Source organism: Paramormyrops kingsleyae, chromosome 24, assembly GCF_048594095.1.
Source record: "Paramormyrops kingsleyae isolate MSU_618 chromosome 24, PKINGS_0.4, whole genome shotgun sequence".
NCBI lineage: Eukaryota > Metazoa > Chordata > Actinopteri > Osteoglossiformes > Mormyridae > Paramormyrops > Paramormyrops kingsleyae.
In genome coordinates, this window is record NC_132820.1 from 1,756,423 (window position 1) to 1,782,630 (window position 26,208).

Here is a 26,208-nt window from a genome sequence, read left to right on the forward strand (position 1 = left end):
TTAACCATTTGGTGCATTTACAGTACGTACATTGGGTCTCCCAGCCTTTTGGAACAAACCAGAAAGAAGAAAGAAACCCTGAACGGAGGCAGGAGCGGATTTTCCGGAATGATTCGATAAACCCGCCAAATAAATAATAAAGGCGCGCCGCTCGAGACGCACTTGGCAGCCGGTGAGTCCTGCAGCGCACATTCATACAAATGTGGCTCTTTTACTAACCTGCGTAAAAATGCGGCTATTTTACTAACCAGGGCAGCGCCTTTTCATCCTTTAACTTTATTATTATTATTACTTAATTGGCGTAATTCGTACTTAGGTGCGATGCTGAAGATGCGTGTGATGTTGGTTTCTGAACTGATGCTAAGTGATTAATAAAGTGATAATTTTATATTATATTATAATTAGGAAACAAGTTATAAGGGACAGGCAGCTGAATGTAACGTTCACGTATGACTGATTAAACGGTTTAGAAGACCGCGGTACTGGTGTCATATTTCATTAAAGCGGGATGGAGTTAGGGAGCGCCAAAATAAATATCTTATAATAAAGACCTTTATCGCTTCGTGACAACGTAACCATTTGTTTTTAAGCAATATATTGATGATAATCTAAATGTCTGTACATATTAGATTGAGTGTATATTGCTTCGTGGTAATATGAATTAGTTTAACATTTTGTATTGTATCTGTATTTTCAGCTTTGGAAAATGAAACGCTGCGTTTTCGTTTTTTCTCTCGCTTACATGCAGGGATTTCCCGGTGTAACCCAGAGCCGTGTGACTCGGTCGCTCTGCTCACTAAATCGCAGTGAATTAGTTGTTCTAATCGCAGCCTTTCTTAGACCTGTAACATAAAACGAACAGAGCTGGGTCTGTCCTGCTGTCCATGCGTGCTCATCACGAGCTACACGCTGCGACGGGACCTCCCAGGTAACTTTCCTGTAATCGGGATTCAGATGAAAATATCTGCCTGATTGAAACCATTCAGTTTCTGGCGGGTAACGTGCTTGGGGGCGTGGCCAACGGGTACCGCAGAGGTACAAATACACAATTCGAAAGCGGTACCCACTCAAAATGGTATTTTCTTTCGTCAGAATGACACGCATGCATGAATGGCTCTAAGAATCAGCTGCATTTTTGACATGCTTAGCAGAAAACACTTTCCAGTAGCCTTATGTCCTTTGTGTTTTCATTGTAAGTTCATGCACGATAGGAGATGCTGTACATCATCGAAATCGGATTTGCACCGTCACAGGGAGGATGTGCACGTGCATGCTGTCTCCTATTCGGATTGTTTACAGAGCTGAATCACGTGATCTTCCTGGATAACTAGCAGAGGAAGGATCACCGGGAGGGGAGTTTACCTGACCTTTGCATCGATTTTATTAATTTATTGCAGTAGAGTCGAATGATTTATTTGACATTTGCTGATTTAAAAATATGCTGTTTATGTAACCGATGCTTAGTGCACTGCAATGGGAAAAATGCAGTGAAGTGTCTGCCGTTGAAATGTTAAAGTGCAAGTCAAATATTTCACAAAAAGAGAAATGTGCGCTTTATGTAGGCATACAGCAGGGCTTGGCTGGAATTTTAAACAGGCCAATTTTAATTGTTAGTAGTTACTTTACTTCAGTATTGGAATGTTGGCCATCAGGATACAATGGTAGCAGAGCGATGCATTGAATTGTGACACCGGAAGCTTGATGCTTATTGCATCACGGGCTAGTTGACAATACCCAGTCCGATCTAGACTTGGGGCACTATTGTTTTCAACTGTCCACAACTGGACACCTTGGACCTGTATCACGAAGCAGGGTGGCATTCCACAAAGTTATCCAGATAACTGGAAAATCCTACCTTGTGGAAATTCCTCCCATGATTTCTTGCTTAGTGATAATATGTCGTATTTAAGGTCAGGACTAAATGTAAGTGAACGAAGATAAAATTCCAAATTTAAGCTGGGGTACCTTAAATCTGCCTTACGTTACGTGGCCGCCGCACGCCAGCCAATGAGATACAGATGATGGCCGGGTCACGTGGTGCGCAAAGCGATGATGATGCTGCTTCGGTCTTGCGCGACACGTGTTCTGTATGAAGGTCTGTAGAGCTGTCACCTTGTCACCTTGATTTTTGTCTTTTTCACTGAAATGTAATTTTTTTTCACAGAATTCCTCTAAATTCTGGCCTAGCCGCTGAAGTCTCGCAGATAAGGTGAGAGCACTGGCTGCTTCTCTGCCATCTTTCTGATCGCTGCGTGTATTTCATTGTCACATTACGTGTGTACGGAGGTGGTTAGATTAAGAAACGGGCTCCAGTGAATGTACGCCGACATGGGTTATGACCGATCATTTGTTAATTTGCTTGTGCTTGTTTAATGTGTTCTGTAGTTTGACTCGATTATAACATTTACGGTAAACTGATGGAAAAGGTCCTACAATGAGACGCCTGTTCTCTTTCCTTGCCTCTCGTTTTGCGGTAACTCGTTTGAGACAGAGCCCCTTCTGTCAGAAAGTAAACTGCTTTTTTGATGGATAACTGCAGGTTGTCTGTAATGTCAGGCTTATTGAGTGGCTGACTGGCTGAAGTCCCACGTTTTCTGCCTCCGGCCACGTGTGAGTTGGACGTGTGTGACTCAAAGGAGCCGCTGCGATTTCAGGATGATTCATTAACTAAACGTATGAGTGGGTGACCCCGGCTTATGTGTGTGATATGTCTTTTGGTTGTGAACGTAGCAAGACGTTTCTGGACTGTTCACTTGTTTACCTGCCTGTCCATTGATAATTAGGCTGAATCCCGACGTGAGAAAACGCCCAGTGCCTGATTAAAACATTAATCATGAAGTCATCAGATGAGTAGTTTTGAATGCCTGGTTGTTAAATCATTGGTGCCGTACCTAAACCTCACCTCAGTTTCAAACGCGGCCAGTAAACAGTGTTTCTCCTGCCTTCCTATGTGCTATTTGTATGCAAACCATGTATTTTTTTCTCTGTACTGCTAGTTCACCGCAAATCTCTTGTTTTTATAAATAGTGTATTCAAAAAGGGTACAATACAGTGTAAAGTGTACAGTCGTTATGTTGTATGCAGTAAAGGGGAAATCTTCTGGCTGTCATCCAAAGGTTCAGTCTCATTCCTGTGGATTTGAAGCTGTTCTGTGCTGCATGAATCTCTGGTGATTAACCTGCCGTAACCTGTGTGTTTACAGGTCAAATCCAGTAAAGATGAAGACTAGTAAAGGTGCTCCTGTGGACCGGTGAGTTCTCTAACCTGTCCTGATATGCGCCGATCACTTAGTTAATCCAGAAAGTGCTTGGACCGATAGCCCCAATGCCTTAAGTAAGTTAGCATTAATACACTCTTAATTAGTTCTAAGTGTGTAAGAATGTTAATCAAGAAAGTGCTTGGACCAATAGCCCCAATGCCTTAAGTAAGTTAGCATTAATACACTCTTAAGTAGTTCTAAGTGTGTAAGAATGTTGTGGAGTGGTGCTCAGTTTGGGGCATGACGGCCAAAGTCCCCAGTGAGGATCTCGCCTGGGTTTCGCCGAGTCGGCTGTAAGCGATGTCACGCTCAGGGCAGTTTGTGTGTGCGTGCTGGTCCTGGGAGGGGTCAGTCCTGAGGTGACGGGGTGACCTCTAAGCCAAGGTCGCCGTGGTCGCAGACCCTGATGCGCTGCCCTTCCTTCCCGGACAGTGGCTGCGCTGTGGGGGTGATCTTCTTCATCCTTGGTATGGGCACTCTGCTGCCGTGGAACTTCTTCTTGACGGCAACGCAGGTAAATAAAGTTCGTCTGGAAAGGGGGGGGGGGGGCATTTCCTGGTGCTTTTCCCCTGAGGGTGGTGCTTAGGAGATGCATATCATTCCTGCATGTAGGCCTTGCGCTTTTGCATAGTCAGCAGTCGGCACTCGTTCATCACTATGATGTAATGAACTTAAATGGTAACGTCTGTGTGTGAGTTAATGAGGGTTTAATTTTACTTTCAGTACTTCACTGATAAACTGAGTCCTGAAGTGGTTAATGGCACAGTGGTTGGGAAGGAGTACTACTTCTCCAACTGGATGACCCTCCTATCCCAGCTGCCTCTACTGCTCTTCACGCTGCTCAACTCCTTCCTGTACCAGCGGTGAGACGAGGGCTCTGGGGCGCCCTGCTGGTGCAGCCTTTACGCTAAGGGGTGCCGTAAAGACGGGAGCCACCTCACCCTCTTCCATGCCATCGCAGGTTATCAGAGAGGGTGCGGGTAGCAGGCAGCTTGGTCTTCATCCTGCTCCTCTTCATCCTCACCGCTGCTCTCGTTATGGTCCACATGCAGAAGGACAGCTTTTTCTCCATCACTATGGCAACCATCTGGTTCATCAATTGTGAGTCCCACTCCGACCTTAGTGCTTCAAAGCTTATATTACAAAATGCATTTTTGTAGCAGTACAGTGCATGCATATTTACAGTGCAGTCATGTTTGGGCCAGAGTTCAGTGCTGCAGTGGGTCTGAGCCGAATAGATGACACATGGAAGAGGGACCTACAGAGGGCTGTCGCCCATAATGCAACAGCTGCAGTAACATTGTTGCAATGTATGATTCCCCAATAGGAATCACAAGTCTGTTGCATTAATGGAGTATTTCCCGGGATTGGGAAACACGGCATTTGTGATTTAAATTTATATCTTACTCCTTATATTACCATGTGGATGCAGTAGAACTAGTTTTCTTTGCAAATGGGAATATAGCTCTGCTTCGGTCTGTGTGTTGGAGATGTGGTTGGTGCCACAGTATGGCCTCCCTCCCGGGCCCCACGCTAACCGGGCCCCACTGCTCCCCCGCAGCTTTCGGAGCCGTCCTGCAGGGCAGCCTGTTCGGCCTGGTAGGGCAGCTTCCCGGGAAGTACAGCGCCGTGTTCATGAGCGGGCAGGGCTTGGCTGGCACCTTCGCTGCCGTCGCCATCCTGATCACCATCGCCAGTAAGTGCCGCGCAGAGCCGCCGTTCGGAACACGCCGAGGCTCTCTGTCACATGACCCGGAAGCAGCAGCGGCTCAGTGTGCCTGTGTAACAGAGTGGATCTTTAGCTAAAATGGATGAAAAATCAGTTGTCAGTTACTGCATTTTACAGTTCAGGCTAACCTGTTTAGCGACGTCTCTGCCCCCCCCCTGACTCGCTCGGTGATGTTTGTTTGCAGGCGAGGTGAATGCCAACATGGCCGCCCTGGGCTACTTCATCACGCCATGTGTGGGCACGCTGATCACGCTGCTCTGCTACATGCTGCTGCCGCGGCTGGTGAGTCCGCACTACGTTACCCAGCATTCCCTGGCACCGCCGGGATTCCAGCTGAGGTCTGACACACACGCGTCTGCTGTCCGTCACAGGAGTTTGCCCAGTATTACTTTGACAGAAGCAGGAAGCAGGAAGTGCAGACGGAGATGGAGCTGCTGCAGGACGCGCCGGTAAGCTTGGCTGGTTGCCAGTAGATGAATTTGCAGAATGATGACTCAGCCAGTGACTCATTGCATTGTTTTTTTTTTTTTAGTTTGAATTTACCATCAAGCCCCACCCCCCCACCCCCCAGAAAAACATTCCTGCTTCCCTAGAGGCTCACGGATAGATGAGAATTGAATCTGAGATTAGTAACCTAGTTTCCACTAAATGGTGATATCCCCAGTTAGGGGTGCAGTTGTACTTTCTGAACATCACTTATCAGCAGGTGAACCTTTTATCGCGATCAGTGATTCATCTCGCTGATAATTATTATAGAAATTATCTCGCTGATAATTTATTATATAAACGATAACTGTAGAATTATTTTCCCCTTTTGCTCATTTCACACATTTTTAGTGCAGCTATTCAAACATAAGATAGATCAGGACACCCAGGACGAAACGAAAACCTGCAGCCAATCGGGGGGAAGCTTGCTGCTGTTTGCTACCTGGGACAGACGGGTTACCATGACAGCCCAGTGTCAGCAATAAATACTCCAGTGAAATTTCAGGTCACATGGAGACTGAGCCTCGCTTCGTGTCTGTGCTGAAAGCAGGCGTGAGCCTGGCGTCCGATGTGAACACGCCGGTCCATTATGGTTCGTCACGGAGATTTTTTAGTGCAAAAGTCACAGGTTAAATTAGACACTGGTGTTGTGAACTGTGACCATTATTTCAGGATTTCCGAGTTTGCTGTATCTGTCTGCTGTTGTCATGCAGACAGTTCTTAAATTTATCTTCACGGTGAGGCAGTTATGGGTGTGACGTGTTTGATGGCAGGCTGTTGCCCCTCTTGGGTGTTTCGGTGCTGTCTCACTGGGTGTGTGTGTTTTTTTTTTCTTTCATATCTCTCCGCACCCAGTCAGTGACAGAGCAGGTGGAAAACTGCAAACTGAACGGACACAGCAACGGCTCAGCCGTGCAGGGGAACGGCACGGCGGTGAACTCCCAGCAGAACGGCGACGCTGAGAAGCCGCGACCCGCCCCCCTCGGGCCTGAGGCTGAGGATGGGGAGGCCAAGTCCTCCATCATGCAGGTTTTCAGAAAGGTAACGTGAGCCTCGTTCTCCTAGCTCCCTGCTAGCTCCCTGCTAGCGCTACCCTCAGCTTCGTAGTTGGGGCTGGTGTGCGGTTTAGCTGGTTGGGACGCTATGCTTGTGATCAGGAGGTTGCTGGTTCAGATCCCGCAGTCGGTAGAGTGATGTCACGTTTGGGCCTTTGTGCGAGACCCTTAACCCTATTCGCTCCAGGGACTCTGCTTTATATACATTTATTTCCCAATAACATTTATTTCCCAAAGAAATAAATGTATGTCGCTTTGGGTTAAAGTGTCTTTTAATAAGTAACGTAAAATATAAATGTCATCTCTGACGGATGGATGACCAGGCTGTGCTTTTCCTCTGTGACACATCCTCCCCCATGACCTCTCACGCAGATTTGGGTGATGGCGTTCTGCGTGACGTTTGTCTTCACGGTCACCCTCTCGGTCTTCCCTGTGGTCACTGTGGCTGTGAGAACTAAACACCCTGGAGGAAATTGGGGTAAGGCCCGCTGGCACCAGGAACAGAAGCTCCGGCACAGCAGCCTGGTTCTGGATGGCTTGGGTTTAGGTTTGGTCTAGGTCTGTTAATATCGACACTGCACGTTGACACTTGCTGTTTGATGCACTCCTACACAGTGTGGCGCGTTTGAGAAATTTAGCAAAAATTAGTGAAGTTGAAAAATGGGAAGCAGAACTGGTCCCTAAAAGGCAGTTGCCTTTATTCATTCATTCATTTTCCAAACCGCTTATCCCTCTGGGTCGTGGGGGGGGGGGGGGGTCCGGAGCCTATCCTGGAAGCTACGGGCACGAGGTGGGGGACAGCCCAGGATGGGGGGCCAGCCCATCGCAGGGCACACTCACACACCATTCACTAACACATGCACACCTATGGGCAATTTAGTAAATCCAATTAGCCTCAGCATGTCTTTGGACTATGGGGGGAAACTGGAGTACCTGGAGGAAACCCCACAATGACACTGGGAGAACATGCAAACTCCACACACATGTGACCCAGGTGGAGACTCGAACCCGGGTCCTAAAGGTGTGAGGCAACAGTGCTAATCACTGCACCACCGTGCTGCCCAGCAGTTGCCTTCCATTGTATGGAAATATCCACCATGGAGATGATATTGAAGAAAAGCCAGTGATTTGTCGGCACTGCTTCGGGTGTCACAGCTAGTGACATCACCAACTATATATTTGACAGACTATTGGTAAATAAGTTCTGTTCTGGTTTTTTTTTTTTGGTAAATTTCCAGCTCATTTTTGTTTTTATAAATATACACAATTTTTTTTCGGAATATTTCAAATATTGCGATGTGAATTTTTTTTCTAATATCCTGCAGCCTTGGTGTGGACCGGAAATTTCATTCGAATGTCTGTTATGACTTCTTGAATAGAATAGCTTCCCCCAAGTTACTGAAACAACCGCCCAGAAAGTGTTGGTCTTCGATACTTTAAAGAAAACAAAGCTTCTCATTTTGCAAACGGCAGCTCTGGGGCTGGTGTGTGGTTCAGTGGGTTTGTGACTGGGAGGTCTGGTACAGACTGGTAGAGCGATTTCACCGTTTGGCCCGGCTCCGTAATTTGCGGGCTGCTTTGGATAAACGCTTCTGCTAGATGTTACTGTAATGTCAGTGACAGTGAGGTAAGCTGCACTCTGCTCTGTTCCCGCCTTCCAGAGCGCTACTTCATCCCCATCTGCTGCTTCCTGGCCTTCAATGTCATGGACTGGTTCGGCCGGAGCATCACGTCTCTCGTTCAGCTGGTACGTGCCTTGCGCTGGGGGTTCGGTGTAGACGTGTGGAATGAGGTCTCTGACTGACAGGCCGTCGCCCCCACAGCCATGCAAGGAGAGCTGGCTGTTCCCCGCTCTGGTCGTGGCCCGCGTCGTCTTCATCCCGCTGCTCATGTTGTGCAATGTGGACAACCGTCAGTACCTACCCGTGTGGTTCCCGGCCGACTGGATGTTCACGCTCATCATGGTGTTCTTCTCGGCCAGCAGTGGCTACTTCGCCTGCCTTTCCATGTCCTACGCGCCGCAGTAAGTCGCCCTCTCCCCATAACCCCCCCGGCCCCCCACGCCGGCCTTACCTGCCCTGTCACTCCTCACACGCATTCCTCCATCCTGTCCCCAGGCTGGTGAAGCCCAAGGACTGCGAGACGGTGGGAGCCCTCATGACCTTCTTCCTGGCCCTGGGTCTGTCCCTGGGGGCTGCGCTCTCCTTCCCCATACGGTTGTTAGTATAGCAGGATGACTGGGGATCTGACCCCAGGCCTGAGGACGTCGCCAAACGACCAGGGATTTACATTTAGACGAGGACTCTGCCTAAAATGGTGGAGTCATATCTGCAGTAGTGACACGATGGTCCTTAGTGGAGGGGGGGGGGGGGGGGGGGGACCACCCACAATAACCAATCAGAGACTTGGGAAGGACAGCATCAGGTATCATTTTTACTGTAGATTAGTGGCAGGTAACTTGCTTATCTTGCCACTTTTTGTTTTGTTACCCACAGGAAGCCCTTAGCGATAGATTTTTTTATTTGCACTTTTTAATATTTATTTTTGGAATATGAGGGATTAAGCTTTTGTTTTAATAGAAATGTTATTTTAGCTTTACTTACACTTACAGTGTAGCGTAATTTAAATAAATGCATGCTACCTGTGTATTTTACGCTATGCTGGAAGACTTATGGTTTTGTCCCTGTTGGGTTGGATTTCATAGCGTAAGGTGGGGTTCCCCAGTTCTGGGGGGGGGGAAGCCTGCCATACAGGGAAAGGGTTAGTTGGGCTGTTGCCGTGGAGTTGTGATGAGCCACTGAATGGATGAATTGTTACTGCGACTCTGCTGGCACTGATGGACCTGAGGCTCACATAGTGATGGCACTCAGGGGGGGTTTACTGACCACCTAGTGGGGCTGCCTGATTTTGTATGTATGTCTAACTCCATTTTTCTTATCTTGTGAGACAAGCAGGAGCTCTTATCTGGCTTCAACATGCATTTCCTTTGAACCTTCCACCTGGGACTTTAATATTTACATGCGTTTATCTGTATAGCGACTGATGTCACTGCACACAGAATATTTGCACTTAACTGCATATTTCAAACAAACTCTGAAGCCTGTGCCACAACATTTCTTCTTTATCACTGCTCTGATTATTTCATAACTGGAAGCCGTTGCCATGGAAATCATTAAGCAGTTGCGTAGTGCAGTGAAGACAGCTCCAGCTTTCGCACCGGAACTCAGGTGCAGTTCGACCTGCAGCTGAGAGTGTGAAGGAAGACCTGCTATGTCACATGCATGTGAATTATTTTTTTTTTACTTGTGTAAATGTTTCATCAAGCCCAATAAAGTTTGCTAGTTGCCTGACAGTTCCTACACTTTTGTATGTAAACTTACATCTGGGTGCTTGTTCCTTAAGTGTGATCAGTGTAGAAATTAACAAGCCCACAAGTTTATTCCTCAAATTATTTTATTTAAAATCCAACTCATCACTTGTTTCATTTGGATGGGAGGGGGGGCGATATTGAGAAGAGCTTTATCGCTGTGGTGTGCATTCGCTACTGAGCAGAAGCGGGTGGGGTGGGGGTGCACTCAGGATATGAGAGACGACTGGCTGTATTAAATATTTTATAAACAAGCATAGTTGTAGAGAGACTGGCTGCAGGAGAGAGGAGAGCGGTGTGCAACTCACAGGAAACAGTTCGAGAAAGGAGCATCTTTTCCAAAATAGTTAGCCACCGTGTGTCAGACTTCTCCCTAGAAAGGGAGGCCCGTCCGTGACGCCCGGCTCCTGCCTCGCTCCTCACCGCTTCTTCGGGGGGGCGGCTGTGCGGGGAGGCGTGACCGGTCGGCCCGAGTTCATGCCCCCGTACTGGTACTTCGCTTTCTTCTCGGAAGGCTTCAGGATCTGCGTGTGATCGGAAATCCGCGTTAGGAGGTGGGGTTCCCAAAGGCCGGCGGGGGCGGCGAGGAGGGCGGCGGACCGACCTGGAAGGAGCACATGAGCGTCTCGTCCACGCTCATCATGCCCCCCGCGTTGTCGAACTCCCCGCAGTAGTTGGGGGCCGAGAACAGAGTGACCAGCTGTCGTTTGGCAAAGAACTCGTAGCCGTCTTCCACCACCTGGAATACGAGTAGCATGTTAGGGGAGTGAACACCTCCCTTCATCCAGGGGGCTGATAAAGGCCCCCGATGCTGTACGGGTGGCGTCTCCGTAGCGTGAAATCAGCAAGACGCCCCCGTTACCTGATGCGCTCTGCAGATGAGGTCCAGGTCATGGCGGTTCAGGAACTTGCTAACCACGTCGGCCCCGAAGGTGAAGGAGACGCCGCGGTCGTTCTCGCCCCAGCCCTGAACGTCCTTGTCCGGGTCCGACCACAGCAGGTCACACAGAAGCCCTGAGAGAACAGGAGCGCCAGTAAGACGGCGCCACAATGCGCCTCAGGTGGGTACGACGGCAAAGTCGACGTCACCTATTTGTCATGTGCAGGATGAAGCGATTCAGCCATGCTTTGAAAGTCTTGTGACGAGGTTCACAAACATTACGCACATAGACACATAAAATAGAACAGTCAAGTATAAAAAGCCTAAAGTGTTTCCCGGACCCCAGTCTACAGTTATTGTGCATATCAACTTACATATTAATACCTGAGAACAGATGTTCAGTTAATCCATGAAAGTCTTAAAACTTTTTCACGTTTCAGCTGTGACTGCACACCACTGAGGATATCATTCTCATTATTAACTCACGACAGAGCACTTGGCAATGTGGGCAGTCAAAGAGCCAAATGGCAATTGGCTAAAATCTTTAAGTCATGACTGCCCTCTGCTGGCTAACGGGGGGTACAGCACAGACCTAGACCGTTGACGTTTATGGGGCTCATGAGAGGGTGAATGAAGGTGGAATAGTGAGCGTGTGCCCATGAGTTCTTATGGAAGCAGGACGAGTGGACTGACCAGTGTCAGGGACGTCGGTAGGTCGCATGATGCGGCGAATCTGCTCCATGGACTGGAGGTCGGGAGATAGGCCTGCAGAAGAGCAGCTCAGTTCTCCATATTGCTAATGGCACCAAGTAACACTGACACATGGGGGGGGGCAGGGATACCTCCATGGCAGCAGAATATCTTCTCATCCACGATGGCGGCGATGGGCAGGCAGTTGAAGCAGTCGGTGAAAGTCTTCCACAGTTTGATATTAAAGCGCCTCTTACCTGGGAGACAGTAAAGGGTGAAGCTTTTAAGCGAATATATTTCAGATTTGCTACATATGTATGTAACTGGGTTATTTATGTTTAATGTGCACAAGCCAAGCCACTTGGACATAATTACAGTATGAATTGTAGTGTGAAATATGATAAAACGTCAAAAGAAATCGTCTGACTAGCTTGTATGTGAAATTGTATTATAATGATGCATTAAGTTTGAGTGCTTATAGAACAGAACTGCCTGTGCTCCCAAGGCCCCGCCTGTGCTCCCAAGGCCCCGCCTGTGCTCCCAAGTTTTTTTTTTTTTTTTTGTTTTTTTTTTAAACTTTAGGGCTCAAGTGCTCCTCAGAAAAAGTCAGTGTAGAACCCTACATCTGTCACGGGCGCGCGGCGGGATCGACGGGACTCTCACACTCGTCGTAGAAGCCGTAGATGCGGTTGATGGAGGCACACTCGTGGTTCCCCCGCAGCAGGAAGAAGTTCTCGGGGTACTTGATCTTGTAGGCCAGCAGCAGGCAGATGGTCTCCAGCGACTGCTTGCCTCTGTCCACGTAGTCGCCCAGGAACAGGTAGTTGGCCTCCGGCGGGAAGCCGCCGTACTCAAAGAGCCGCAGCAGGTCTGTGTACTGGCCGTGGATGTCGCCTGGGGGTGGGGTAGGGGGGCACGGGGGCACGGGCAGCCACGCCAGAGAATCAAATAACCAAGAACGACTCAAATCAACAGCAAAGACTTCAGTATTAATTAACGGGCACGTCATCTTGGGGGAACAACCGGGGAAGGTATCCTGGGCCCTGGCGGGGGGGGGGCTGCCTGGCGGGGGGGGGCTAGGATTTATGTGCTTTATGTGATTAACAAGATATCAATGTGTTTACCTGCCTTGACCTGTATATCAATATATCTGCGTTCACTTGTGTTAAGATGTCTGTTTTTCTTACGAACAGTTGCAAAGATCAGAAATCTCAGTGGTACCCACTGCAACTACGCACTAACGTGTGACAGGGTGAACACTGTAAATAGGACACTTGCGTTGGGGGGGGGGGCAGGCACTCACCGCAGATCTTCAGTGGGGCTTCCAGCTCCAGTAGGATGGGCTGACTCAGGAAGATCTCCCTGGACTTGATGCACAGACCCCGCACCTCTGCCTCCGTCATCTGCACGATCTTCCCAGGACGGCATCCCCGCACTGGATGGGGGGGGGAATGTGGTCAGAAGGTCCTGCTGTGCTGTCCCAGGCCCATGTCATGGGCAGGACACTGAATTCCTTTGTCCAGTATTACCAGTCCCCCAAAAACCAAATTAATCAGTAAACCTTCCAGAAGTTCCAGTCTTTCATATCACTGCTCTAGTGTTGGCCAAAAAGCATTTGAGTAGCAAGAGCTCCGAACTTCTACCTGGCCAAGAGAATCAAATCTAACATCTGGACGGTCTCCAAACCACCTTCAGACAATTTCACCCAACCTGCCCCCGACGTTGCTCACAATTCTTACATTGACCGTCACCAAAAGGAGCAGCGAAACCAGGTTCTCAACATTCATGAGTCAAAGTCCTTTCATAAGAGCAGACTCATGCTGCCATAGTAACATCGCATGGGTCAGAAATGTAGCTCAACAGGTTCCAAACTTCTGGCCTTTAAGTGTGAACTCAACGCCAAATATGGTCACCTCTGTTAGCAACGCACTTGGTTTCATCCTGCTCCACCAAGCAGACATAATGTACCTGAGATCGGAGATAGGCTCCACGCTCAAAGAGATCGTCACTGATGAGTTACAGGGGCCTTTGCAGTTATAACAGGTTTCTGAAATCCTATTTGAACAATTAAAAAATCCAGCTAGTTTTCCTTGGCTTTTGATGTACTGACCTGCATATCTCCAGAACAGACCAGTCAAACAAAGCGGTTTGAGAACAATTTACTATTAATGTAATTCCATTAGAATGAAGCGTATGAGCTAATGGAGAAGAGTCTAAGAGTGCTGCTGACCACTGTGCCCGCCCACTGGCCACTGTGCCCGCCCACTGACCACTGTGCCCGCCCACTGGCCACTGTGAATGTTAATCTCCTCCCTTCCATTTGGGTTACCGAGAACAATTCTACAGATTATTCTTTTTGTCTTTCGCTTTTGTTTTTTTTTTTTGTTTTTTTTTTTTAATCTTATCTCTCCATTGTGTCCCTAACAAACTCTCTGTTCTGTTCCCCAATTACACTGTCATGTCACTGACATTTAACCCAGCACATTACCATTTCTTTAATGCCTTGCCTCACCCAAGTCACTGTCACACTTGCGTTGTTATAGGCCCATGCTGGTCAGCTGAGCAGAACGGCTGATTAAAGGAGCGTGTCAGTGGGACTGAGGATGGAACGTCTTGAGATCAAATCAGTTTCCACTGGCTGTACACCAGCACAGGAGACAAGACGGCAGCCAACTGGCTGATGGGTCAGTACCCCCCCCCCCCCCCACACACACACACACACACACACACACACACACACAGCATTAGCGTCCCTGCCTGCTTTTGTACATCTCAGCTGGCATGATCTCGCCACGTTCCCAAATATGTCCAAACGGGGAGTTGAGACTGGGAAAGATTAGCGAGAGAATTAAGCGAAAAGAGTTCAGCTCAGGATTAAAAAAGGGCTTTAGCCTATGCAGCCCGTGCTGGTCCAGACCCATCAGAGGAAGAGCGGGTCTCAGCAAGGGAAGGAGCGGTTAGCAAAACCCGCAACTGGGTGACAGAACTACCGCCTAGACCTCTCTGCCCCAGATCCCAGCTCGGCCTTTAGAAGCACCATCCACCACATTATGTTTTGGGCCGTGATATAAACGACTGTAAGGTAAGCCAGTTCCTCCATTCAGACACCAGGAAGTCAGCGAAGGTCCATATCACCGAATCTCCACACCATTTTGCCGTCCTGGGATAAATAATTCAGCACTAGAGTTTGTGGTCATGTTTCGCAGCCATGTGAAAAATACGTGAGACCTTTAGTGTAAAAGCATCCTCAGATATATTGGCAGGAGAAAGTGGGAATTCCAATAAATGCTCGACAGCATCAGTCTCTTACCAGGAGGAAGTACCCAGTAAACAGAACTGGCAGTTTCTCTATGACGACAGAACTTCATTCTGGGAAAATGCACCTCAAGTCACGTGGGAGGGGTGCATGGCGTGACCGAGCAGGCAGTAAGAGGAGTGCTGCCCAGACTGACCTAAAGCCACATACACAGCAGGGTTAGGCTCCCTTCCCGCCGGACGCTACTGATGAGCATGCAATGCAAGCGGCCAACATATACAGTGGGGAAAATAAGTATTTGATACACTGCCGATTTACCAGGTTTTCCCACTCATAAAAATGGAGAGATCTGTCATTTTCAGCGTTTGTACACCTCAACTGTGAGACAGAACCTAAAAAAAAAATTCAGAAGATGTATAATTTTTGCACATGTGCAGCCAGAGCAGCAGCCTGAATTAGATGAACAACTAGAATGTCTAGATATACATAAAAACAGCGATGCTACTTGCCTTGACAGTATAATATAAGACATTATTTAAGTAATCACAAGTTTGCCAAAGACCATCTGGATGATCCAGAGGAGGCATGGGAGAAGGTCATGTGGTCAGATGAGACCAAAATAGAACTTCTTGGTATAAACTCCACTCGCTGTGTTTGGAGGAAGAAGGATGAGTACAATCCCAAGAACACCATCCCAACCATGAAGCATGGGGGTGGAAATATCATGCTTTTGGGTGCTTTTCTGCAAAGGGGACAGGACGACTGCACTGTATTGAGGAGAGGATGGATGGGGCCATTTATCGCAAGATTTTGGGCAACAACCTCCTTCCCTCAGTAAGAACACTGAAGATGGGTCGTGGCTGGGTCTTCCAGCATAACAATGACCCGAAACACACAGCCAGGGCAACTAAGGAGTGCCTCTGTAAGAAGCATTTCAAGGTCCTGGAGTGGCCTAGCCAGTCTCCAGACCTGAACCCGATAGAAAATCTATGGAGGGAGCTGAAACTCCGTGTTGCCCAGCGACAGCCGCGAAGTTAGCAACCTCTCAGTCTCCCATGTCCTACATCTCCATACATACCTAAACCTAGAGGAGACATTCAGCAAGGCATGAAGGTGATGAAATCTGACATCGCCTGTCTCTTCCTACATTTGGGGAAATGTGCTCTTTGGGAATTTCTGTATAACGAGAAACTGCCACCTTAGCGAAACACACGTGAAGAGGTTCATAAGGCCCATGTCCAAGCTCCCGTTCTGCCAGAGTAGCACTTGTCTTCCCTACCACCCTAAGAGTTTGGCTGAGTTTATGAGCTTCCTAAACAAACCCTTTAGCTAAAAGACCAAACACATACAGACGTAGCAAGACAGGAAACACCTATATATAGATGTATATGAACTCGGTGCAGCACTTCAGAAGTAGTTGAGACATAATTGTCTTTGGCGTTCCTGAAATAAAGGGCCTTACCAGTGGAGTCTTTCCACTGGCATACAGGAACCGAACCGTCCCACAAAGAGAGCCTTGCTACAGCACGGTTCTGGCTCGCTTCGGTTTTCCACTGCAGAGGAGTCGGCTTGGTAATCATAAATGGAAGACGGAAAACCTCAGAGATACTTATTTAATGCTACATGATGCACATCATGAGTTCCTATGTGCTAATTTTCTAGCACATCAGTGAGAATCGCTGTGTTGTTAGCATTAAACGCTAGCGGAATTAGCATTCAGTTGCGATGTGTGATACTACAGATAATGAATATGTACTGTAGAATATGCCTTTCAAATAATGAATGCATATTGAAGCAGAACATTGGTCAAAATGCAGAGAAGTACCAATCAGATGATGGTGATGCAAGCGGCACAGTTTGGTCACGTTTCGGCCTAGTGAGCAATGAAAAGCCTTCAGTTCGCGGCACGGCTCCGGTACCGCTCGGTTCTGGATGGCAGTGGAAAAGCGCCATAGGAAATGCTCACCATGTGGCCCATTGATGCAAACATGTGATATTAGAGGCAGAAAAGGTACAAAGTCAGCACAGTAACCTGGGAGGAGCAGAGAGAAATGCTGCTGTACCAGGTTTCTATAGACAGACTGGTTTGACTGCTCTACTGCCTTCCACCTAGTGCTAGGTGTTAGGGGCAGGGTAACTGCATGTGTCTCATAAACCTGTAATAATTAAAATTATAAAAAGACTTACCAGATTCATAGTTTAAAAGTCACATTGTTTAAATTATTCAAAGTATCTGTCAAATTAATAAGTTGGGTTTAATTCAGAAAATGTTCTTTCCATGTAACAGGCTGCTCTACTACAGCACCGGGTGCCACTGTGAGTTATAAGCCTCAAAATGATGGCTGCCAGGGTCACATGACCACCTTGTTCCCAGGGACAGAACCTCGAAATGGCCCCCGCAGCAGTCTGTGGCGGTGCTCTGCTCGCGTTCAGCAGAAAGCGCGGCCTCAGTACACAAAGCAGCAGGAAGGGGTGAGAGCTGGCGGAGGCCGGCGCAGGCAGCGGGACATCCACACACTGTTGCCAGGCGACAAAACCACCGATTCCTTCTGATTGGCTGCCCTCGCGCCGTGCTGCAAAGCAGTGCGGCAAAGTTTAACTTCACTGGCATGTCCATGCGCCGCCTGCCACGTCAGCGGCCGGCCGGCGCGCTGCCACATTTCCGCCCTTCAGATTCACCCGCGATGCCCAGATCAACCTGGTGCGGCCTTTCAGATGGGAGCTAAAGGCAGGAGTAGCGGGAGTGGAGGCAGGATCTCTGAACGGCTAGTGGGCTCACCGACTGCCTGCTGACACCACAATGCCAGAAATCCCAGTGCATCCAAAGCTTTCCAGGCACTTCCAGCCTGGGGGAACTGGGACTTACCAGCCATTTCCGCTCCAATTAAAGTCTGTGGCCATTTAATTGCTTATGCATGTTTTTTAGCCTATTTTTCTAAGTGAAACTTCTCCCAAACACCCCCAAGAGGGAACACTATCCCAAATTTAAAAATCTATTTAATTAGAAACCCATGTACTCCTTGGACGAGCAGAGGGGGGGTGGAGCCAAACACCAGGGAAAATAGGGGGGTGAATCTGTCTCACCTTTCGCCAGTTTGTCAGCAAACTTTTTTTGGGGGTGGGTACAAGCCAGGCTTTCTTCAATACCACACACACACACACACACACACACACACACACACACACACACAGGAGCATGCTGAATGGTCAGACACTCAATCCAGATAATGACTGGCCAACCAAAAAATTAAACAAAAAATAATGAATGGAAACACAGGCCAGCGACCATCTCGCAGGCTGGAGGAGGCAAACAAAAGAGCCTTTCTGGAGCGGTGAGAGAAGTCAGAGAGGGCTGGGGAATTTACAAGCGTCATACAGGAAACACTGTTCAGTAATATTTTCAGCTTTTCACTGCAAGTAAGTGACCCAGAGCAGCAGCCTGAATTAGATGAACAACTAGAATGTCTAGATATACATAAAAACAGCGATGCTACTTGCCTTGACAGTATAATATAAGACATTATTTAAGTAATCACAAGCTAATAAGATGCCAGAGTCCCAGCTAGTCCAGCGTGAATCCTCATCCCTGAGGCTGTGTTTAATTTTCAGGGCTCGGTGCACAGACGTGCTGGAGTTATCCTTTCCTGACAGCAAGGGGGGGGGGGGGGGGGAGTCATTGGTATGGAACTCTGTCGCCTGAAGGATGACCATATATGGTCATTGTTTTAGGGCTCTGGAAGCAGAAGGAAGCAGGGAACAGAGCAAAAATGGGTACAGACCAGCACTGGACACCAACAGTGCTTTTCCACTGTCATACAGGAACCGACCTGTACCTGAGCTGTATAGCACGGGTTCAGCTCGCTCCGGATTTCCACTGCAGAGGGGTCGGCTCAGTAAAGGCGTTGCCTAGTTTGGAGAGCGAAAGTGATGTAAAACTGAGGAAACACTTATTTACTGTTCACACGGTTCACATAATGATTTACTATGTGCAAATATTATTTCTGCTTGCATTACTGTGCGAATCGCTGTTATGCAAGTGTCAAAGGCAAGTGTAATTAGCATTCATCTGCGTAAATTTGCATTATGAATCCTCTCCATTCGGCTGTTCTATAGTACTTTAAGTTGGAGGATGGAAATTTTCAAGTTCTGAGTTTTCAGAAATGCGATGTGCAGTACTTCTAATAATGAATAATATATCGAATATATGTTTTTTTCCTCAGAAAATCCAGACGGAGAACACCATCATCTCCGTGCATTTCAACCAATCAGATGATGGTGAGGCAACAAGCTCCGCTTTCAGCCCTGCTAGTAAGCAGGGCCATGTGAGCACGGTTACAGCTCGGGTAGGGCTTGCATACTTTGCAATGGAAAAGCATCAGTTCGTGGTACAGGCCGGGGAAGGCTAAGTTATTGGTGGCAGAGGAAAAGCGTTACAAGGCTACAAGCCGAACACAGTTGCCTACAGCCATACCAGTTGCCTTCACACTCACGAGAGCCTGAGAGCATCTGGAAACTACAAACCAACAGCTTAGAAATATTAAGAAAACCAAGACGCTAAAATGTCACATTGAAGTAAAGTGAAACCGATGGATTTTCCAGGTTCACAGGATGCAGGGCAGTGCAGAGACCACGCATGTCAGCTTTCGAGCCCCTTCCTCTTCCACAGGGATTGCACAGAAGATGCAAGCTGCTTCGGGCACCTGGAAACTAAACACACTTCAAAGCACACCAAAGACGTAACAAGTAGACAAAAAAATAAAGAAATCTGTCCCCCTGTTTTTCCAAGAGATTTCCATACAAGCTGCCAAAGCTCTGTGGAAACCTTCCCCGGAGTGTTTGGCAAAGAGCATGCCACAGGTCTAACACCCCCCCACCCACCCCCCAGCTAGCTGGCGACGTGCCAGTTAATGCAGCTGGAGCAGAGCTGAGCAAAAAACAGGCCTGGACTCTACAAGACTATGCGCAATGCCACCTTCCCTCAGAAAGTCACTGAGGGCCCTTTCAGTATACATATACGGGACTACGGTGAATTTCCATCATGGCAGAGAGGGGCTGGGGCAGGAAAGGTCAAAATAAATAGACAAATCACACACACACACACCCCCCCCATCCCTGTCACAATCGAGCGGTGCCATGTGGGGATGGAGCGACACGAGCACGCGCAAGTGCACACGCATAGTGTCACAAGAAGGGCCTTTGTTTTCTAAATAGTGCCACTCTCCTACAGAGACAGCTATCAGCTGCAAGAGTTCCAGAAGGACGTTGCAGGGCAGCAGTGCTGATCCGTCCTGCTCCACGGCTCTCTAACCTGAGCACGCCTCCACAACGGACACCCCGAGAGCCGCTCCCATGCATCTCGCCGCTCGTCTCCTTCCTGCCACAACTGGACACATTAGTGCTCAAAGAAACTGTCAGGAGCCATTTTGTTTTTCTCCAAGGGGACGCCGACAATAAATCTTTCAGCAGCTATGGTAAAAATACTAGAATTAATTCCACGGGCATGGCACAGCGTCACAGAGAAGCCTAACAAACCCTTCACAGAATTACACCTGATCTGCATTTTCCATTCTCTTTGGTCTGGGTCCAGTCCTCCTCCTCGACCGTACAATGCCAGTGTTGTTTCTTAAACGGGGGGCATTTGGGAGCAGTGCAGGCAACCTATACGGTCAGTTTTCCCCATATAAGGAGGGCCTGTACTGTCATTTAATGCTACGCAGCTGAATCATAACACAGATATATCCTGCTTATTTTATACATGCAGGTAGAGGTCAGCTGAAGGACGCCAAACCCACCTCGCACTCAGGTCCCAAAGAAAAACAACCAACACTATTAACAGAGCATCTGCACAGACTCCCTGAAATCCTGGCCTCACGAAGTCTCCACAAACTGCTTAAAATTAGTGCCCAGGACAACGCAGCTTCTCGCGGAGGCAGCAGCATTAGGGGTGAAAGATCAAGCAAAACTTCATGCCAACTATGAGGCGACGGCTGACTTCTGCCCAACTCAAAATCCACATCTTCCTTAAACTGACCATCATTTTATTTTCCAAAACATCGCTTCCACTCATGGGCAATATGCAAATATCATTGATGTCAATACAAAATATACTTCCATGCATTTTTTTAAAGTCGATTTCTCCATTATGGGTTTTATCTGCTTAGTAATCATGTTTAAATAATGGACCTTCTTGCAATGATAGATGCTTCAGAAACACCTTACGACGCATTTCTTCCAGGAACACTTTCTGTCCCTCTGTTGAAATGGTTTTTCTTGGCACTAATGGATGCTCTGTTCTCGTACCAGTTCCTGCTAGATCCCTCTGGGTGATATAGATATTTGCGTAGCTTTTCTGATATTAGGTTCTAAGCAGTGTGCTTCCACAACTATCCCACACTTCTTATGTATTACCTGCCTCACTTGTAAGCTGCTTTACGCAAAATGTAAATAAATGGAAATAGCGAATATAAGCAATCATCCTAAGATTTAATCCTAAAGCCATTCGATAAAAAAAAAAACTCTTTAATCATTAGGCCTCTTGCTGCTGTAAACACAGATAAGAAGAGGTTTGTGGCTAACTAGTCATCAAGAACCAGAACATTTCTCTTTTGTTAATGACTGTACGTACATTAGGGAACATCCAAACTCAGCCAGGACATTTCATAACATTTAGTAACACAGATACAGATCTCTGGCCCTAATAAGGAGCAGTTTCAGGACATTATCAACACACCAATCAAAAGACACCCCACCAAACACTCTCAGGCTCGCTGCTTCCCCATTTCCTGAATTTGATCCTAGCAATTCTTGTAGTACCATCAGCACTGTGGGCCAAAGGTACCGAGACAGAACACGAGCTAACAAAGGCAGTGCTGCACTCTGGAGCCACTTCAAGTATCACAAAATGGTTTCCTTCAGTTCACATACTGCCCAGGCTCACCTGTCGCTTGATGACAGATTATACAGAAGGGAAGGACATGGTTCTACTTTTAAAGTGACAGCAGGTTATGTTTGGCCCAGGACACTCTGTCAGCCTTCAGTACGGCACCTACCATACAACTTAATGATGGAAATAGTCCCTGGCCAATGAATTAATCATAAAACCTACAGCGACATTACGCATTACGTAAGTATGAGGTTACGGTCATATACAAGTAACAGTAATGTTATTGACGTTCACTTGGCTTCTGAAGGCTAAATTTAATTTTCCAGAGTTCATTCCACAACAGCAGAGGACAAACCTAATTTGGAAACCAAGGTTAAATCTACATGGTAACATCACAACATTATCTCCAAACTCAAATTTAGCCTGCCGGATAAGGGTTTGTTTTGAAAGTCTAGATACTCAACGGGGCAATAATAAATAATAATAATAATAATAATAATAATAATAATAATAATAAATAAAAATAATAATAACAACACAGCCTTTGAGCAGCGCGAATGGGCAGCGGAGGCTAAATGGTGAGTAGCTTGGAAAGCAGGCTCTGCCGAAGGCGTGGGAGGGCTGCGGACCGCCAAAGCCAGAGCCAGTTATTTATAACGGGACAGAGCAGTGCAGCTGCAGGCCCCCTAACATTCAGACAGCGGCTGTGACGGGACACCGAGCAGAGCAGCAAACCCCCGAGAGGTGACCCTCAGTGACGGCCTCCGTGACATTTTATACTCCATCAGAAACAAAACTAAACTTTGTTCAACAGAACTATTTCGGCACATTTTCCTGAACTTGATGAAAAAGCAAGCGTGGTGACAGCCCATTCGACCCGGAGAGTTTTTAGATTAAATAAACAAGCGAATGCATCATCCTGACCCATATCAGAAAATTAGATTACATAGAGTTCTGATGTCATCCTCCCCAATCAACAACAGCGACTGCAGCAGCAAAGTCCGCACCACAAACAAAGCCTTCAAATAGTCTCCACTCGCCCACGACCATTAGCAATAAACCCAGAATGGGGGTGGGTCTTTGGGGTCACTGCAGAAAAGACAGTAAACATCTCCCCCCACACTGCTTGACTCTCCAAAGCCCTCACCACAGAACATCACCAGCACAGCTGTTCCAAAGGCCTGAGCGTCTCTCATTCATACCAAGGAATAACCATACTGCCGGGATCTGTGTGGGTATTAAATCTCACAAAGAAAATATTCAGCTGCTTATTTATTTTTGTTTTTTTGCCTGACACTGTAAACCAGCATTCCCCCAACCCTAACCCAAGCTTCATCAATCAGGAATGACAATCATTGAACTAATCACAAGATTCAAACCAGTACTGATGGTCTGGTGAGTCAGAGGGTGACACTGTAGCCATGAATTTTACTCCTGCCCTCTCCGGCATTTTTTTTCCTGGGTGGGTTTTCTTCAACATGTGCACCGGTGTCCCTAAGCTGGACTGGGATCGGACCAGTGTGTGTCCTGTACTTCCTGGGAGAGCAATCAAGGTCACTGGAACCCTGCACTGGATTTTATTGACATGACAATAATAATATTTCGTACATAAAAGTAATTCAAGGACTACAAAAGATAATGACTGAAAACTAATAATAAAATAAAAATCCACAAAAAACACGTTGTTCCTTAATTTGCCAAGACCTCTGTGAGGAACTCATCTTAATTAAATCAATAAACAAACGAAAAGTTGTAACTTTAGTACACAAACACACAACTGACCTAAAGCTTTAAAACATGCGCATAATGGGCTACTTGTCGAACAATACAATGTTTACCGTCCTTACATGCATACTGCCATGCGTCACTATACAGTCATGCACTGTGACTACTGCAATATCACAATCACATCTGAGTTTCCCCTAAAGCCCATCAAAATGCAAGCTCAAATATGACAGATCACAGCTAGAAGAATGACTGGATAGTACTGGACTGCAATGCACATTATTAATTGATGCTTTCTCACTGCAGGAACCTTTTATAGTAACCAGAACCTGTTTTTAGGAACCAGAAACTTCTGTTGTGTTTCCACCACAGGAACTTGGCTCGACTCTAGTTCCTGAACCTTTTTCTTTTTTTTTTTTTTAATTCCTATTCCAGAGTAGGTACTTTTTGCGTGACCAGGAACTACTGAGTGGGGTTAAAAGCAATAAACGTGACTGGCCAACCACAAGCACTGGTGATAACTGGTGAAAGAGCAGAGAAAAGTAATGGAGGAAAAACTGAGTAGAATTCATTATTTCTTGTATCTGAATTACATTAAATGCATTAATGAATACCTTTTTGGCCTGCTTCTCCATATTTCCACATCAGAAAATTCAATCAATAACTGACATACTTCTGTCCAATATCACCAGAGACTGTGGTGAAACTTGCCAGCGCTTATTAGCAGAATAAACGCTACATTGTTTTTTATCCTGTGGAAAACGAAAAATCAATCTGCTGGCCAGATGTAATCATGAATTATAAACATCTCACAGGCAATAGAAATAAAATGCATTTTGTCCTGTATTTTCAGACAGGGGATCAAATAAATAGACTTATTTATCCGGCACTGTTTCGGGCTGGAGGTATAGCTTCATCTGAAATTACGTGTGAAGTTTAACCTGCGAGTTTTTTCAGTCACCCGTGCCTCAATTAGCACACAGTTCATGTTATGTGGTGGGAAAGTGACACACGAAAGTGACCAAGAACTACAAAAGTTCCCAGTCAAGACAGGCCAGGAACTTGAAAACAGTGTTGTGCGGTGGGAACGAGCCTATTGACCAGACAAGCTAATCTGGCTAAATGTACATGACGAATAGTTATCTTTGATTTCCCACAGAGGAGGAGGGAGCACGTTCGCAATTTGTTGCATAGGAAAAAGGAGAAGAGCAATCAGGCCTATAGCAGACAGCTGTAGCCGCTGACATTTAGGGAGAAAGCAAGCAGAGGTTGACGCAGGCAGAGCAAAACTCTGATGATGACAAACCTCGAGTGCACAGAACAAACACCTCACATCAACAATAACCTACAAGCACACACTGCAAAGGGAAGAATATGAAATACAGACGTGCAAAGCATCTTTGACTCCTTACTTAAAATTATTCAAAATGAAGTCCAACGCCACAGAGTAATGCTCTAGGCAAAATATTTCATCACGCAATAGTATATTTACGTTCTGCAGGTTTTTATTCATCCATGACGCCGTCGATATCCAGACATCCCGGGGGTCTTGAGCGGCTAACAAACCATGAACCCAGAGACAAACATTCGAGATAAAGGGAAGCAAAAATAGAAATTTTAAAAAGCCTCTGCTCTTAAAAGATCTGGTGACTGGCTGTCCCCTTCGTTTCCTATGCCATTTTCTTTGTCTAAAACAGTACTCCAGGGTGACACAAACCCCCCCCCCTTCCCAGAGCTGGATGTGGGATCTCCATGGGGCTGTCATTCCCGGCATCTCAAGCACCGACCCTGGGAACGAACCGGACGGGAACATAGACTGACCGTTTAATCACCTAAGATGTCGCAGCTGCCTCCCAACCTCCTCTCCACACAAACTTCGCGGCAGCGCTCGATATGGGCGACTCGTTCTAATGTTACATTGTTGTGTCACAATATATGCAGCCTAATCACATTTAGTCAACGGAAGAGCAGAATCAGTTGTACACTACGAGTATACTATACTCACGTAATTTGACATAATATTATTTTGTAGTACGGAATAAGATAAATCTCTACATTTCCCCGGGGAAAGGCGTAGCTAATGAGTTGACTATACACTTGCCTAACTAAGGTAAATAAATAAACAGATGCCCGGTGCACTTCTCTTTTTTATCATCTCCTGGTTTAATAAAGTGCCGTCTGGACTGTCTTCGTGTTACCATTTTCAGACCAGTGTGACTAAAGCTCGCCATACTGGGGTTTGGCTGTCAGTTAATCGGTTAGCGATCAAATTCCTGAACATTCACGGAGAATGTTCTCCGTGAGCCCGAGAGCAGTGGGGGCGGCCGGGCCGCTCGGGCACCGAAGGACGCCGCCGCCGCCGCTGTGGCCCCGACGCCCACCGGGCTCCGCGTCGCCTCACACAGCACGGTTTAGGCGCTCAGGCCAGCCGAAAACGCGCTTTTCCGTAAACGTCCCAAGGACGCCGCCTTATTAACGATGAAAGGGAGATCGAGAGCGCTGAAGGCGGGAGGCGCGGTCAGGAAAGGCCGGCACCGAGCCTCCCCGAAGCCGGCCTGTTGCGTCCTGGTGCATAGCGTGAGCCATCTGCGGCGTCATACATACAAGTCGAGTCACCCACCTTCCAAAAGCCTGGAAATAAGCGAATCGACGTCCAGCTCCCCCTCCGCCATTATCCGTCGGCGAGTCGCGAGGTCTCTCGCTCAGTGCCGCCTCGCACAGCTCCGCCGCTGACTCAGCCTGGCCGCCAGCCCTCCCGCCGGCTCCCGGGTCCCGCCGCCCGACGAACGAAGACTTTACTACGTGCAACTTCAGGCATGCAAAAAACAATTCTGTCAGTAGCCGGAGTGCCAACTTTCTAAAAATGTTTTTTAGGAGT

The 26,208-nt window shown here is 47.3% G+C and overlaps 2 protein-coding genes across 4 annotated transcripts; one reads left to right on the forward strand and one right to left on the reverse strand.

The window, feature by feature from the left end:
* The first annotated feature begins 51 nt into the window (after window positions 1-51).
* LOC111855419 (equilibrative nucleoside transporter 2-like) lies at window positions 52-9,881 on the forward strand. Of its 3 annotated transcripts, none has more exons than XM_072706816.1 (14): window positions 52-172; window positions 2,165-2,209; window positions 3,203-3,250; window positions 3,692-3,773; window positions 3,983-4,122; window positions 4,221-4,360; window positions 4,821-4,955; window positions 5,173-5,270; window positions 5,360-5,437; window positions 6,330-6,515; window positions 6,902-7,007; window positions 8,191-8,276; window positions 8,353-8,552; window positions 8,647-9,881. In XM_072706816.1, exons 3-14 carry the CDS (start codon window positions 3,219-3,221, stop codon window positions 8,756-8,758), a joined length of 1,395 nt encoding a protein of 464 aa, XP_072562917.1. In that variant the 5' UTR covers window positions 52-172; window positions 2,165-2,209; window positions 3,203-3,218; the 3' UTR covers window positions 8,759-9,881. The 3 variants fall into 3 exon arrangements, with proteins under 3 accessions (XP_072562917.1, XP_023690178.2, XP_023690180.2); XM_023834410.2 differs by lacking the exon at window positions 52-172 and adding an exon at window positions 1,082-1,192; XM_023834412.2 differs by lacking the exon at window positions 52-172 and adding an exon at window positions 1,964-2,095.
* Window positions 9,882-9,964: 83 nt separating this feature from the next.
* Window positions 9,965-26,110, reverse strand: LOC111855420 (serine/threonine-protein phosphatase PP1-beta catalytic subunit). Its single transcript, XM_023834414.2, has 8 exons — window positions 25,951-26,110; window positions 12,770-12,901; window positions 12,130-12,360; window positions 11,619-11,723; window positions 11,470-11,541; window positions 10,759-10,910; window positions 10,501-10,635; window positions 9,965-10,420 (listed from the first exon to the last, which is right to left on the reverse strand). Exons 1-8 carry the CDS (start codon window positions 26,000-26,002, stop codon window positions 10,316-10,318), a joined length of 984 nt encoding a protein of 327 aa, XP_023690182.1. The 5' UTR covers window positions 26,003-26,110; the 3' UTR covers window positions 9,965-10,315.
* Window positions 26,111-26,208: the final 98 nt, after the last annotated feature.

What these genes read in the sequence shown, in the direction of transcription:
- LOC111855419 (XM_023834410.2), top strand. Translation starts at nt 1,173, where the DNA reads ATGTCCTTTGTGTTTTCATT. An exon ending in ATGTCCTTTGTGTTTTCATT is followed by an intron (nt 1,193 to 2,164) that starts GTAAGTTCATGC and finishes TTTTTTTCACAG; the next exon opens with AATTCCTCTAAATTCTGGCC. An exon ending in TCCATGTCCTACGCGCCGCA is followed by an intron (nt 8,553 to 8,646) that starts GTAAGTCGCCCT and finishes TCCTGTCCCCAG; the next exon opens with GCTGGTGAAGCCCAAGGACT.
- LOC111855420 (XM_023834414.2), bottom strand. Translation starts at nt 26,002, where the DNA reads ATGGCGGAGGGGGAGCTGGACGTCGATTCGCTTATTTCCAGGCTTTTG. An exon ending in TATTTCCAGGCTTTTGGAAG is followed by an intron (nt 12,902 to 25,950) that starts GTGGGTGACTCG and finishes CCCCCCATCCAG; the next exon opens with TGCGGGGATGCCGTCCTGGG. An exon ending in GATATTCTGCTGCCATGGAG is followed by an intron (nt 11,542 to 11,618) that starts GTATCCCTGCCC and finishes GCTCTTCTGCAG; the next exon opens with GCCTATCTCCCGACCTCCAG.